The sequence below is a fragment of the Micromesistius poutassou genome, assembly GCF_964030765.1.
Source record: "Micromesistius poutassou genome assembly, chromosome: 11".
NCBI lineage: Eukaryota > Metazoa > Chordata > Actinopteri > Gadiformes > Gadidae > Micromesistius > Micromesistius poutassou.
The window spans coordinates 7419376-7436113 of NC_140281.1; the positions used below are offsets into that span (position 1 = coordinate 7419376).

The 16738-nt window shown below is 45.4% G+C and overlaps 1 protein-coding gene across 1 annotated transcript in view; it reads right to left on the reverse strand.

The window, feature by feature from the left end:
- LOC311355154 (E3 ubiquitin-protein ligase HECW1-like) overlaps window positions 1–7047 on the reverse strand; it is a gene marked incomplete at both ends in the record, with an annotated part of 58011 nt that extends 50964 nt beyond the window's left edge. The window contains 3 exons of the mRNA XM_084474879.1: window positions 4925–5032; window positions 6484–6805; window positions 7021–7047. Coding sequence (XP_084331005.1) covers window positions 4925–5032; window positions 6484–6805; window positions 7021–7047 — 457 coding nt within the window. The remainder of the gene's footprint in view (window positions 1–4924; window positions 5033–6483; window positions 6806–7020) is intronic.
- Between the last annotated feature and the right edge of the window lie 9691 nt (window positions 7048–16738).

Genomic DNA, 16738 nt, shown 5'->3' on the forward strand with positions numbered 1-16738 from the left:
ATGATCCACAGATGCTCGTTCCTACACATCAGCCGGTCCGCCTTCCAAATTCGGAGATGCTTGCAAACCTGTCATGCTGTTTTCAGCATTTAACTGCTGAACAACGTGATTTGGAGGTGCTGATTGGCCAGTACAATTGTCTATTCAGCGATGTTCCAACCCACACTTCTGTCTTGAAACATGATATAGAGGTAAAAGATGCGCGCCCCATAAAACAACATGCTTACCGTGCCAATCAGACCAAACGTCAGTTGATGAAACAGGAGGTAGAGTATCTCCTACAAAATGATTTGGCTTCTGCTAGTTCCAGTCCGTGGAGTTCGCCATGTTTGCTAGAAGCTAAATCTGATGGCTCCCCCAGGATTATCACAGATTTCCGCAAAGTAAATGCAGTTACTGTTCGAGATTCGTACCCTCTCCCTCGCATGGAGGATTGTATTGATAACCTGGGTGCCGCAAATTTTGTTAGCAAGTTAGACTTGCTAAAAGGTTATTGGCAGGTACCTTTAACGGACCGTGCCAGAGAGATTTCCGCATTTGTCACACCCGATCATTTCTGCCAGTACAATGTGATGGCTTTTGGTATGTGTAACGCTCCTGCTACATTCCAGAGACTAGTTAACACCGTGTTGTCCGGTTTGCCAAACTGTAATGCTTACCTCGATGATTTAATCATTCATGCAGATACATGGGAGAATCACATGCATGTATTGGAGCAGGTTTTTGACCGTTTGGCCCAAGCTACATTGACTCTAAATTTGGCCAAATGCAAATTTGGAAAAGCCACCGTAACTTATCTCGGTCAACAGGTTGGACAGGGAGAAGTGCGCCCCATTGAGGTGAAGATTATTGCCATTAGGGATTTCCCCATTCCAACCACACGTAAAGCGCTGCGTCGGTTCCTGGGAATGGCTGGCTACTATAGGAGTTACTGTCGCAACTTCTCTAGTATCGCTTTTCCGCTAACCAGCTTACTCAGCACTAAGGTAGACTACGTGTGGACCACAGAATGCCAGGTGGCATGCGATACAGTAAAGATTTTGTTAAGTCATGCTCCAGTGCTCGCAGCCCCTGACTTTTCCATGCCCTTTAAGCTTGAGGTAGACGCCAGCGCAGTGGGCACTGGTGCGGTTCTGTTACAGAGGGGGGAGGATGGTATTGATCATCTTGTTGCTTACTTTTCCTGCAAGTTCAACCGACACCAGGCAAATCATTCCACCATTGAGAAGGAAACCCTTGCTCTGTTGTTAGCACTACAGCACTTTGAGGTCTATGTTGGGTCTACTTCTCTGCCTGTTGTAGTTTTCACTGATCATAATCCCCTTGTTTTCCTGTCCCGTATGTTTAATCACAACCAGCGGCTCATGCGGTGGGCTCTGTTGGTACAAGACTTCAACCTCGACATCCAACATAAAAAGGGGTCTGAAAATGTGTTCGCTGATGCTTTGTCTGGGCGCTAGAGCTTAACTATGTATTATGTATGTAACCTTAACGTCAAGCCGCAAGGGCTTGTAATTTAAGGGGGGGGGGGGGGGGGGGGAGTGTTACGGCTGCCGTCTAATGTGTATTCATTGTGTTTTGAGTGATTCTGCCCGTTATGCAAATCCAGCTGTGTGATTCCCTGTCAAGGATTGGTCCTTCTACTTCCTGGTTGCTGTTTGCTGACATCTGATTGGTGTGGCCGTGATTCCACCGAAGCTACCAATCGGGAGTCTCCAATCAAACCCAGCTGCAGTTAAATGGCTTGTGTGTCCACAGTTCAGGGCGGCTGTGAACCAGTGATCAGTTCGCCTTGCTGTTGTTGCATACTCCTTGTTTTAGGTTAGAGAATTTAGAGTGTTTATATCTTAGTATTGCCTGGCTGTTGTCTGAGTGGTTTCAGCCAGTGCTTTTGTAATCTTTGTGGCCGGTTTAGTTTGTATAGTGTACCAAGAGTTGGACACTCTTTTGTTTGAGACCTTTTTAAGCTGCAGAATAACTGCTAGTTTGTTTTTTGTTCACTATTTTGTAAGCTTATGGGTGCTGATCTCTTTTTGTTCTTTAGTGTCATTCAGTCAACTTCATCTTGTGTACTAGTTATTTGTCAGCACCTGTATAGCCTCTTTTTGTTATATTTCCTTGTGCAAGTGCACTCTCCTTAGTTAATTAAACATCTGATTTTAACCTGAACCTGTCAATTGTCGCATTCCATCTCATTTCCAATCCCAATTGTATGTTACTGCTCTCCAAAACGAGCCAGGTCGTAACACCCTGGCATAAGTCTTTGGTTTGTCAAGATGTTTAGATATGATGTGCACCAGTGTAACCACTGCATCCTCTGTACTACGGCCTTGTTTATATGCAAACTGGTATGGGTCTTGATACCTCCCCAGCTGTCTATTTAGGTGTTGAACTATGATATTTTCTAGTGACTTCATGATCACTGATGTAAGGGCTATTGGCCGATAATCATTATGTTCCTTGGGGCATTGTTTTTTGGGGATTGGCCTGATGTGGGATGTTTTCCATGCTAGAGGTATGGAGTGGGTATCTACCGACAGCTGAATGATGGGTTGCCACACAGGGGCTAGTTCCCTGGCAAAGGATTTTAAAATGAGTGCACTGCAGTGGTCAGGCTCTAATACTTTCCTTGGGTTGTTGCGCTGGAAGGTACCCCTGACCTCCTCCACAGTTATGGAAATTCTGTCTGTTTCAGAAGGTTTTATGGTCTTACTTATGTTTTCACATTCATTGAGGTGGGTGGAAGAATCAAAACGACAGAAAAAATCATTTAGTTCATTTTCAAACATGTATTCATTGCCAGTCACGATGGGTTTATTTGAGGAGGACATTCCAGTAATTTTTTTTCATATTGTCCCAGTCTTTTGGGGTTTCTTTCTTTGAATGTTTCCTCCAGCTGATTTCTATGTACCTTTTTAGCTTCCCTTAGTTTGTTTTTTAAATCCCTCTCCAATTGTTTGCATTTGATGGTATCTTTATTTCTAAAGGCCACCTTCCTTGAGTTGATTATATCCTTAATGTCCTTAGACACAAACCTTTTATTGTTGGGATAGATCTTTTTTCGTTTAGTGGGAATAACCAATTGTACACAAACATTAATTTAGTCAGTGGTGACTGTAGTGGTTTCATCTAGGGAGTTCTGATTGTGAATTAAGTCCCAGTCAGTTAACTCAAAACATGCTTTCAGCCTCTTACAGGCTTCAGGAGACCAGTATCTGATTTCTCTCTCTACTGGTTTACAACGTTTCAGTTTTGTTTTATACGTTGGAATTAAATGAACCACGTTGTGATCCGAGTTAGCAATGGGAGGTCTGATTTTAAAACCATAAGCATTTTTAACCTTCCCATAGCATTTGTCAAGTATTCTGTCCTTCCGAGTCCCATTTTTAACCATCTGATAAAAGCCAGGTAGAACAGCATCTAAGTGACAGTGGTTTAAGTCCCCCACCACTATGGCAGGTGCATCGGGATGTGTCTGTAGTAGTCTATGAACATGGTCCGCGATAGTGGCTGCAGCCAGCGCAGCCTTGCCACTAGGTGGAACGTACACCACAAATAAAAGCACGCATCCAAATTCACGTGGCAGATAAAAAGGTCTTAATGTCAGGCAGAGCATTTCAACGTTGGAGTCACATAGCGCCTCTTTAACAGTGAACTGGCGACACCACAGATCATTGATGTACACACAGATCCCACCGCCCTTACATTTCCCAGAGTTGGCATTTCTATTGAGCCGGATCAAAGTAAATCCATTCATCTCAAATAGGGAGTCGGTGCATTTGATTGAAGCCAGCTCTCTGTGAGACACATTAGAGATGCTTCACGGAATTCGGAGCAGTACCTTGCGTGGGTTCGGAGGTCGTCGATCTTGTTGTTCAGTGAACGAACATTGCTGAGGACAATAGATGGGAGCGGAGGTCTGGTGTGTCTTCTCCGGAGCTGCTTGCGTATTCCACCTATCCCGCCTCGTTTCCTGCGCCTGGTAGGCCTTCTCAGCTCAGAAGGGATGTCATTCAGGAACGTCGGGGGCAGCGAGGTTGATGGTTTATGGCGAAGTAGGAGCAAAGTATCCTGACTGTATCGTGGATTGTGTCGAAGTTCCGGGTAAGATTATAATACCATTTCGTTCATAGCCGCAGCAGCACAGAACTTATTGAAGCGTGCCGAGGGCTGCCCTCCAAGGGTTACAATCCCGACTAGAGTCAATATAGTCCATGGGTAATTCATCTTCCAAGTTACATAAGAACAGACGAGAAGAGTTGCATTTTAGAAAAACAACTAACGGCACGGTTACACTAATTGACACATATAACAAACTTAAACGAGCATAACATGCCCAGGACGCAGTTCGCAGCCGAGCAGGGCACCGGAAGTTCCCGATATATAGAAATCCATTAGTTACAAAAATAAAGCAATGTTCCAAAAAGAAAGGACTGTTTGAATCAATCAGCAGCAATAAGCATAGCATAGCATAACAAAACATACCACGTGCAAGTACTGGCCTCTCATCAAGCCAGCCACAAAATGAGACTCCCCTTAAATATGTCAATCAGTCCCAGGTGGACTGATTGGGCCACACCAATAACAAGGGGAACTTCTCTGGCCAAGGCTGGGTTAACCTTCTGCCCCCTAGTGCTCCGGAAGTCCAAATACCACATGAAGTATGATGTGAGGGGAGAGACAGTGAGAAGGGATTTTCACCTTCTCACAATGCAGAACAAGGAAACACCCTCACATTCAGCATGGTACCATCACATTAACTTCACCAGGACATATACAACAGGGTTTATACACTGATCACTGAACTCTGTAGTCTCTAATGTCACCACAGTAGTAAGGGAACAAACTGTTTCCCCCTGGTGGCGTGTGACCGGGACGCTTCCTATAGCTCACTAACAAGTCAAGAAGACATCTGCATACTTACACTCAGGGAAGTAGGAGCTGGCTTCAATCTTCCAGATGATCTGTCCCTTCTGAGAGCCGTTGACCCCCCTGTTCTTATAGTCCAGGAAGTTCTCTGACAGAGGCTCGTCTGGAAGACACACAGCAAGAACTATGATAAGAAGGTTATCCTGTTACTATCTCGATAAAACAACATGTAAACCAGGCATATCAAACAAGGTAAGTCCGTATGCATGGTCCCGGGCCCATCAAACAAGGTAAGTCTGTATACATGGTCCTGGGCCCATCACACAGACAGGTCAGTCCATATACATGGTCCTGGGCCCATCACACAGACAGGTCAGTCCATATACATGGTCCTGGGCCCATCACACAGACAGGTCAGTCCATATACATGGTCCCGGGCCCATCACAGACCACAGGGTAACTCACCCATGTGGTACATCCCTATCAGGGTAACTCACCCACGTGGAACATCCCTATCAAGGTAACTCACCGAGGTGGTACATCCCTGTCAGACCACTGGGTAACTCATCCACGTGGTACATCCCTATCAGGGTAACTCACCCACATGGTACATCCCTATCAGACCAGAGGGTAACTCACCCACATGGTACATCCCTATCAGACCAGAGGGTAACTCACCCATGTGGTACATCCCTGTCAGACCACTGGGTAACTCATCCACGTGGTACATCCCTATCAGACCAGAGGATAACTCACCCAGGTGGTACATCCCTATCAGACCAGAGGGTAACTCACCCAGGTGGTACATCCCTATCAGACCAGAGGGTAACTCACCCAGGTGGTACATCCCTATCAGACCAGAGGGTAACTCACCCAGGTGGTACATCCCTATCAGACCAGAGGGTAACTCACCCACATGGTACATCCCTATCAGACCAGAGGGTAACTCACCCATGTGGTACATCCCTGTCAGACCACTGGGTAACTCATCCACGTGGTACATCCCTATCAGACCAGAGGATAACTCACCCAGGTGGTACATCCCTATCAGACCAGAGGGTAACTCACCCAGGTGGTACATCCCTATCAGACCAGAGGGTAACTCACCCAGGTGGTACATCCCTATCAGACCAGAGGGTAACTCACCCAGGTGGTACATCCCTATCAGACCAGAGGGTAACTCACCCACATGGTACATCCCTATCAGACCAGAGGGTAACTCACCCAGGTGGTACATCCCTATCAGACCAGAGGGTAACTCACCCAGGTGGTACATCCCTATCAGACCAGAGGGTAACTCACCCAGGTGGTACATCCCTATCAGACCAGAGGGTAACTCACCCACATGGTACATCCCTATCAGACCAGAGGGTAACTCACCCAGGTGGTACATCCCTATCAGACCAGAGGGTAACTCACCCACATGGTACATCCCTATCAGACCAGAGGGTAACTCACCCACATGGTACATCCCTATCAGACCAGAGGGTAACTCACCCACATGGTACATCCCTATCAGACCAGAGGGTAACTCACCCACATGGTACATCCCTATCAGACCAGACGGTAACTCACCCACGTGGTACATCCCTATCAGACCAGAGGGTAACTCACCCACGTGGTACATCCCGATCCAGTCCCCGGCGTCCACCTGCTCCCTGATGTCCCAGGTGAGCACCAGGTCCTGGCTCTGGCCCACGGTGTAGTGGCAGCAGCTGAGGGCCAGCGTGGAGCGGCTCTCTGGAGCCAGCAGGTCGGGGTCGCTGTTGGCCCGCGCCAGGCCCGGGGCCAAGGGGTCTCGGTTCCGCCCACGGCCCCCCAGGCTCTCTGGGCCGTAATCAAGGCTACCGGCATCTTTACACGGCCGCCAGCTCTGGCTGCTCCGGGTGGGGGAGGCCATGGCCGCCAGCCCCAGCAGCCTATTATGGTATGTATTCTGAGGAGGAGAGTATTATGGTATGTATTCTGAGGAGGAGAGCATTATGGTATGTATTCTGCTGTATCCTTGTAGAGAGCGAAGTACACACACACACACACACACACACACACACACACACACACACACACACACACACACACACACACACACACACACACACACACACACACACACACACACACACACACACACACACGTGTGAGGGTACTGACCTTAATGCTACACAGGTGTGTCAGCATAATGACTGATCAACTCCAAACAGACCAATACCTGGGAGAAGGGGAAGGAAAGACACATTACAGTACAGAGAGAACAGAACCAGACAACATTGATGATATGGTTATCCTGGGTTTGGTTTCAGGAGAACCGAGGGACAGAGCATCATAAGGCATGACCGCGGCATGTCTGTCCTGATTGACAGTTCTCTTGGCCAACAAGCAGTGTTGTAAACTTGAGCAAGGTGTTGAGTTAGTTTTGCAGGGTATCATGCTTCATGGTCATGGCTATATGTTATGTTATAAACTCTTCAAATACATTTTCCAGCTGTTATCGGTTAATATATTTTACTAACATGCTCACTCACTAGCTGAAAATCTGTTGCATCCCAGAGACATGGTAGGGGGGGCGTGTGTATCATGAAGCCCCAGCGGCCCTGGGCTAGAGGCCAAGTGTGGATCCTGATTTACTGGCTCAAATGTTTAGCAATGTTTACGTCCACAAACCAAATCTGTGAGCCTCTAAACAACTTTGCAAAAATCCATGAGTGACCTCACAGAAAGGCTGCTCCCATACTTCTTTTCATTAAATGACCTGATTAAGTTCACCCATCAAACAGTGTTTGTAGAAGAATATCATCAATTGGCTCAACGGAATCATGGTTAGTGAGCTTCGTCCATCTTTCCTCTCAGCAGACCTGAGTTTGGTGATATCGCCCCATCTGCCTGACCTGCTGCTTCAAGCAGTTGGCAGCCCTGCACGGATTAGCCAAATCGTTGTTGGTTGTGAGAACAAAGAATATCTGAGCCTCAAGACAGAAGGAGTGAAATGATGAGGACACAAAAAGATTTAGAGGGAACATTGGAAAACAAATTGAATTGACATCATGTGACCGAATGGGACAGGAGACATTAAGGGCTCAATCGGACGGACACAAATAGAACATGGAAAGACCTTTCATGTGTGTCTGCAGACGACAACTTGGTTTGCATTGCAGCAGGGAATCTTGAAAGCCTGCAAAGTAAGATAAGGGATTGCTCAAAAGCTTTCCTCCTCCCACCACAACACGCTGTTGTCCACGCTGTAAATGGAATGGATTACCGATCGCCTGCTCTGTCTCCCCATCTCCATGCTTGTGCCTTAAACATCTCTCTCTGCTTTGTTTCTAACTAAGTTACACAGAGAGCTTCTCTCCTGGATGTCTACTTGATGCTGCTCGTGTGCAGCTATTGTTCCCACTCTACCAGAACAAGCTTATCTGAACAAGGCAGAACCATTCGATTAAGACATATTGATCTTTCAGCATAAAAGGGGTAGTACTACAGTGAGAGAACACACATACTTGACAATGGATTGGGTTGTAAAGTATGTCTATGTGTATGGTGTAATGGTATCCATGAAATAAAGCGTGAGATATGGAGAGTTGAGGTGAGCCCGTCTGAACGGGGGGATTGGAGGCATTATGGTCAGACTGTCTTTGGTTTCTTTACTTCTTCTACTGGAAATGCCTTCACACAGCCTCCATTTTTAAGATACTGGCAACTAAGCTAATAACGACACTGGCTGACGCGGGAACTTGAGTTTATATGATGACATCATTCAATGTTTACGCTGCTGGGTTGGTAACTAATTATAGATTTAGCAATACATCCACATGGAAATACATTTCTGTTTAATAATTTGATATTAATCTACAGACTTTAATCTGTACATAAAGTGAGGATTATTTTACAACTACACAGTGCAAGCAGCTGAATTAGTAGTAGATAGTTAATTATAGAAATGCAGGGCCAACATGTGAGATCACCATGCTCAACAGAACTCATTCAAGACAATGGAAATGTGAAATAAGAACGATCTCCATGTGAAATTCCAGTAATCAACATTAGTCAATGTTTCAGATCCCGTCATCACAGTGAACAGGAGAGCAGAGGTGGTTCCCAGTGTGAGTCTGCTAGAGAGGACACAGCAGAGCCAGAGGACCCATTACTGTACCCCCTAACACAATCTGGACACATTAAGGCTCTTCCCGATCAATGCCCCGGCCATCTCTGAACAGGATGTTTCTGTTAGCTGATGACTAGCCAGCAGCAGGAACATGGCTCCCTCTAGGAATAAGGAACTCTGATTCCATCACATGTTACAAATGACAGTCCATCCCATTGGAGACACTTCTTCCAATGACCAGTGGAAGAGTTTGCACTGTGCTCTGCCAAGCAATGCATCACTGCTAGGCGCCCAAACTAGCATCACTGCAAGCCGCCTAACCTAGCATCACCGCTAGCCTCACAAACTAGCATCACTGCTAGCCGCCTAACCTAGCATCACCGCTAGCCTCACAAAATAGCATCACTGCAAGCCGCCTAACCTAGCATCACCGCTAGCCACACAAACTAGCATCACAGCTAGCCACCCAACCTAGCATCAATTAATAGTTAATTACCAAAGTTTCCCTGTCTGGTCGACTTTATTCATTAGTGACAGCATTCCAGCGCACACAGAGACAGCTTCAAATTAGAGCAAATACTGAGGAACTAATTGTTTTTTTATCATATGAATATGATTGGCTGCTATTTGAACCATAAATAATAAAGCTTTGCATCTCAATAAATGCCCAGGTTACCACACACACACACACACACACACACACACACACACACACACACACACACACACACACACACACACACACACACACACACACACAATGTTTGATAATGTGTTCAACTTGATAATCAACAGTCTGTAACTTATATTAAAAGTGTTCATTAGGAACAGATCATTTGGATTTTAATAAAAACCAAATCCTAACAACTGTTTTGTTCAAAGTTTGATCACTGAACACAGAGATGCTGTTCCCTAATACAGAGATGTTCCCTAAACACAGATGTTCCCTAAACACAGAGATGTTGTGGAGCCCTATACCTAAAATCTAGCAGAGAGTAGAGCCCTATGAGCCTCTATACCTTAAGACTAGCTGACAGTGGAGCCCTTTACCTTAAGACTAGCTGACAGTGGAGCCCTTTACCTTAAGACTAGCTGACAGTGGAGCCCTTTACCTTAAGACTAGCTGACAGTGGAGCCCTTTACCTTAAGACTAGCTGACAGTGGAGCCCTTTACCTTAAGACTAGCTGACAGTGGAGCCCTTTACCTTAAGACTAGCTGACAGTGGAACCCTTTACCTTAAGACTAGCTGACAGTGGAGCCCTTTACCTTAAGACTAGCTGACAGTGGAACCCTTTACCTTAAGACTAGCTGACAGTGGAGCCCTTTACCTTAAGACTAGCTGACAGTGGAGCCCTTTACCTATAGCTGACAGTGGAGCCCTTTACCTTAAGACTAGCTGACAGTGGAGCCCTTTATCTTAAGACTAGCTGACAGTGGAGCCCTATACCTTAAGACTAGCTGACAGTGGTGCACTATGCTGTGAGCCTCTATACTTCAGATCCTCACATCCCATCAGGTAGGCCATATCCTTAATAAATAACTAAGATGTACAGCAATAACCACAGGGAACAACAAGTGGGGCAGAGTAAGGCCTTCCACTGTCTCATTATGAGGCAGCCAAAGACATCAATGATGTCCTTAACTAACTGATCGGCCCACTTTATTATTATTCACTGATTATTGCTGTGATGAGATGTAAGACTCTTCATTCGTAGGCTAATCACCTGAGAATAATTCTCCGTGTAGACCACATGCTCATCAACACTGCCTCTCTGCACATACAGCGGATGTTGACGTCATGTCCACCGGGACAGCAGAACAGGTGAGACACAAGTGAGGGACAAGTGAGAGACAGGTGAGAGACACGACACGTGACACGTGTGATGCTCGGGATCCTCGCGCTAAGAGGAAGACGTGAGAGGCCTCGTTTACGCAGAATCTCAGGACGGGTCTCGGCCGGTTAAACGGGACGGAGACGGCGGGTCGGGACATCGTGTAAACAAACGGCATAAGGTTAGAGCCCGCACCGTACACCGAGGTCCACCGGACACCGAGGTCCACCGTTAAGCACCGGGACCGCTGCGGTGTCCAAAGCCCCCACGCGCCTCCTACCTGATGCACGTGCGGTCGGTGAGCATATCCGGTCGGGTCGCTCGGCGTCACGGACCTTATCGGCCGGTCAGGACTCTGATGGTGAAGGAGATAACCCTAACCCTAACCCGTCCCTATCACATCAACACAACCTCCTGACAACAGCCCCGTGCCCGCGAGAACCACGTCTCAAGTCTCATCCCCCATCCCCCATCCTCCGTGATCTGGGTACCAGGCCAACAGCCAATCAGAACCATCCTCCGTGATCTGTGTACCAGGCCAACAGCCAATCAGAGGGCGCGTCTCCTTGTGAGGCAGACCGGAGCTCTCCATCTTTATCCTCTGTTATGATTGACCTAGTTAGTATCATTTAAACGATGATAACAATAATAATGATGATAATCATCTAATTGTATTATTGTTAGGATTATTACGATTATAATCATTATTAAAATTAATTATTATAGTAAGCCAGAGTCACTTTCGATCAACCTAATAACAGTCGAGCCTGTTGACTTTCACTGTACACATCTTCACTTATGTCTTCACATATGTTCTATTCTATTCTTAGCTGGACTCCCGGTCTCCGCTATTAAACCTTTGCAGCGTATCCAGAACGCGGCAGCGCGCCTCGTGTTCAACCTACCTAAGTTCTCCCATGTGACTCCCCTCTTCTGCCACCTCCACTGGCTCCCTGTAGTAGCCCGCATCAGATTCAAGATGATGGTACTGGCATACAAGGCAGTCGATGGAACTGCCCCTGCCTACCTCCAAGCCTTGGTCAAACCACACACCCCAGCTCGATCCCTCCGCTCAACTACCTCAGCTGGACGTCTGGTACCACCATCACTAAGAGCAACCAAAGGTCGATCAGCTAAATCACAACTCTTCTCTATCTTGGGACCACAGTGATGGAACGAGCTCCCTGCTGATGTCAGGACCGCAGAGTCGCTCACCAGCTTCCGCAAACGACTCAAAACCCACCTGTTCAGAGTTCACCTAGACTCAATTGTACAACAATTGTTTGTTGTACGTCCTGGCACTTGATGAACACACTTAATGTAGGTTGTATTCATTCATTGTACTTAATTGTGTAGGCTGTACTTAATTGTGCTGTGCATGCATGTTGTGTAGCATGTACTTAGTTGTGTAGCATCTGCAGTAGCTAGCTATCACTGCTGTATACGGGGAATGGGGTTAGCCTGGTGATTGTTAGTACTTGCACTTGGTTCTATGAACATCTTTACTGTACCGACGGCGATATATTGTTTCACTTCTTATGACAAATGTACTTATTGTAACTCGCTTTGGATAAAAGCGTCTGCTAAATGCCCTAAATGTAAATGTAAATGTATTCTTGAATATCATGACTATCATGTTGAAAAATGTCTCTGAACGAAGTCTAGGAAGAGAGAGCTAAAATAAGACGTCATGCGATGCATGCAATCTGTAATGGCAGCAAATCAAGAGCCATTGTGTGTAAACCCTTAGTAGAAAGCATTCAGGCACCTCATTAAAGACAACGTCATCCACACAGTGGAGACACAATCACACACACACACAGACATGTGCAAGCACACACACACACACACACACACACACACACACACACACACACACATTCATACACCCGCATACACAGTTTCGCATACATGCAATCACTCAAACAGACAAAAACACAGTCATGCACAGGCACACACACAAACACACACACACACACACACACAAACAAAAACAAATACACACCTACGCACAGTCACGCACTGTTACGCACCCACCCCTCCTTAGTGATTTAATAGAAACATAGATTGAGGCTAGTGCGATGAAATCAAGTCACACCATTAAGACACATTGGTAAACTGATGGTTTGGCCTCAGGGAGAAGAAACAGACACACAGAAAGTTTATGTTTTCTATTAACCAATGGTTTTCTTACATTTTTGTGGTGCCTACATAATAATTATTTGAAAAAGACTATACTTTCAAGACCATATCGAGACCATATTACTAATTAGAAAAAAATGAAGCCTCTCTTTACAAGATTAATTAATTTTAAAGCATTAGGGAAAGTCTAGCCATCCTTATCAAATGGTATTGTTCAACATTATGACATTATTATTATTACTACACTATTATTATTACATTATCCAATTATTATTATATTATTATTATTATTATCACATTATTATGATCACATTTTAACATTATTACATTGTTGACGTTATAATCTTAACATTATGTTATTGTTATTATTATAGGCCTATGGTCAATGCCTCCGTTTTGTTAACAGTAGAATCAGAATCAGACCAAATATAAGCGTGGTATAACGCAATCACAAAGTAGGGCTTGCATTTTGGTAAAAATTTGGTAAAAATACACTGGATCTACAGGAAATACCAGAAGACATTATTTAAAATGGAAAGGTCAAATGTTTTTATTTATATTCATATTGAAATGAGTAAACTATCTTTCTCTTAACTTTGTTACTCTTCAGATAAAAAGTCTGTTTATATTTCAGTCTATAATCAATAATATTATTAATTAAAGCCTCCCTAAAAAATGTTCAAACAACCGTGGGACCAAAGGCTATGACATCCCAGTGCTTCACAACCACATGAATGAACATCTCTTCTGGAGGAAGTGCTCACTCAGCGGAGGAGAATGGAGGCTGGGTGAAGGTGAGGAGATAAGAGGAACAGGAGGTGGGTGGAGGAGAAGTGAAGATGTCGGGTTGTTATCTTGTCAGAGGAAGGCAACACGGTCCACTGCAGTGGTTCCGCGTCACACGTGATATACCGATCACAGCCACTTGGAGGCGCTGCTGCCATCTCCGCAGCTGTTACACAACTGACATCCAGAATAACGACATACACAAAGGCTCGCAGTTCATTCTGTAGCATCATGTGGTTCTATCCATTTCCTCTCTCTCTTTCGCACCAGTGGCCAATCTTGTATTTACATAAGAACCGGGGGAGATGTTTGTGTGTTTGTAAGTGTATGTGTGTGTGTTTGTGGCAGCCCATATTTTAGTGTGAACAAGACAATATTGGTTTATGCAATGTCAGTGTCACCCTGCAATGTGCATCACCCTTATATGAAAGGAACATCTAATATGACCAAGCACACACACACACACACACACACACACACACACACACACACACACACACACACACACACACACACACACACACACACACACACACCTCTATCTTCTCTCTATCTCAACCTCCCATCCTCTGCCTCCTCCTTCACTTCTAATATTTAACATTTGTCACACTCTGTGATTCTCTCTCTCCCCCCTCTCCCCTCTCTCCCCTCTCTCTCTCTCACCATGCCTCTTTTATGTTTCTGAAAGCCTCCTGCTTATATTTCCCAGCGACAAGTGTCAGGATGACTGAGTTGCTGGCTAAAGGCTACGCACACGGACCTGATGATCCACAGCGAGGGGCCAGCAGCCTTGGACTGAGTCTCTGACCGGTACCCTCAGAGGGGCCAGCAGCCTGGGACTGAGTCTCTGACCGGTACCCTCAGAGGGGCCAGCAGCCTGGGACTGAGTCTCTGACCGGTACCCTCAGAGGGGCCAGCAGCCTTGGACTGAGTCTCTGACCGGTACCCTCAGAGGGGCCAGCAGCCTGGGACTGAGTCTCTGATCCTTCCGAGGGGCCAGCAGCCTGGGACAGCAGCCTGAGTCTCTGAGGAACCCCTTCCAGGGGTTTAGTTAGAGAAGGAGATGGATGGGTGGAAAGAAAGACAAACAGAAAGAGAGATGGATGAGTAGATGAAAGATAGAATGATAGAATGATGGATAGACAGATGTGAAGAGGTGTTGTTTTAGTCGCTTTCTTTCTCTCTCTGCACAACCATACATGTAGGATGCTAACAAATGCTAACATCTACACATGATGCTAACATATGATGCTAACATATGCACATTATGCTAACATATGATGCTAACATATAATACTAACATATGCACCTGATGCTAACATGCATACAAGGACAGCAGGCGTGTTTCATTGGCCAGGAGAACATTTGAATTACCTCGCAAACGAAGAGGAGAGCGGAGTGACATTTCAACAGCTAGTTATTTCAAACCATGAATGATTTATGTACAAAACACAAAATATTGTTTTTATATGAAAAGATTGAGAGAGGGCAAGAGCGAGAGACAGATAGACAGAGAAAGAGAGAGAAAGCAGATACGGTAATATAATGGAGCTCATATTGGTTATAGATGGGGGTGATTGTGAAACCAAATCATTATGAAAACTCAAGTGGGAACTTCATTTGTGTATGAAATTTGCAGGTTTTATTACGTTTATGTCTATATTGATTTGAGACTTAATGTAGTAGCTCAGAAATATCCTAATGAATACAAGTCACACTAAAGTTGTGAATCGTCATTGGTTTGCAAGCTTTATCTTTTGTGACCACACCAAACTCTACACATCAACAGTAACCTAATCACATTGGTAGGAGCTGTATGCTTACTTTTATCAAAAGGAATAAAAGAACAAGTATATTTTTCAACCCAAACTACTTTGGACATTCACCTTTTCTCTACAAAGTGTGTGTGGATCACCAGTCAGCCACCGAGTGAGTGTAGCAGGAGCCGATGGTCGCTGAAACATTCATCGTGGCAGACTGGGATAATAAATCACTTGAGTGGTGGAGCAGAGGAACTTAATGAGATCATAATGTCACGATGGCTGTTAGGGTGGAGGAAGGCTGCCAGTGCGGCGCGTCTGTGTCAGTACCCTGGGTCTCCACGTCACCTCAATCTATCAAGACAAAGAACACGTTAGGCTCCCAGAATAAACAAACAGGCACCGAAAAGGAACTGACACCATCCTGAGCTGGAGAGGGGAGGAACAGAACAGATTCCAAGCCGAAGCCCCAGAGGTAGAACCTGCCACATATTCAGCTCAATCAAGATCATCAAGTCCACGGGCAGCAGGAGCCAACAGAGCTGTGCTTCATTGGGGGGTCATTCTGAGGAGCTTTCACACCTGAGCTGGTCGGCCTGTTTTAATCGTACCCTGGAGCGTGCGTTTCATCTGGGTGGAGGAACTCCTTACTGATAGTATGGGTGGAGGAGCGACGCAGTGCAGACCGCAAGCAACCATCTGAGGAGACATTAGCATTGAAGAATTAGTATAGCTTACAGTCACAAATTCAACACCATTTATATATATTTTTCAATACAGTACAGCTTTAAACTAGTGTTTAATCATCGTGGTGCCGTGTAACTGTAAGAGAATGGGCACACGCCTCTTTAAAACATGGTGCTTCAGAGACAAAGAAAGAAACCAAAGACATGATGAGGGAGAGAGGATGACCCAAGATGTCAAAAGAGGTGCAATACTGCCAAGTTTATAGTCATTAAATATAAGCAGATAAGACGTTTTCATGAATAGGGCTTTCCATGGAGGGGATTGACTAAGAGGTCGCAATACATCACACGAATGCTAATGCATTACTTGGGCTAGCGCGGGCCAAACAAACAAACTCTGTTCCGCTTCCAAGTGAACTCTGGTTCACTTCACTTTAGGTGTGAACAGGTTCTGACCCAACTACAAGTAGGCCAACCAAAATACGCATTGTGGGTTAAATACTGTTGACACAAACAGAAAAAAATGAACCTATTCAGCCAGGTATAGGATCACTTTTCCT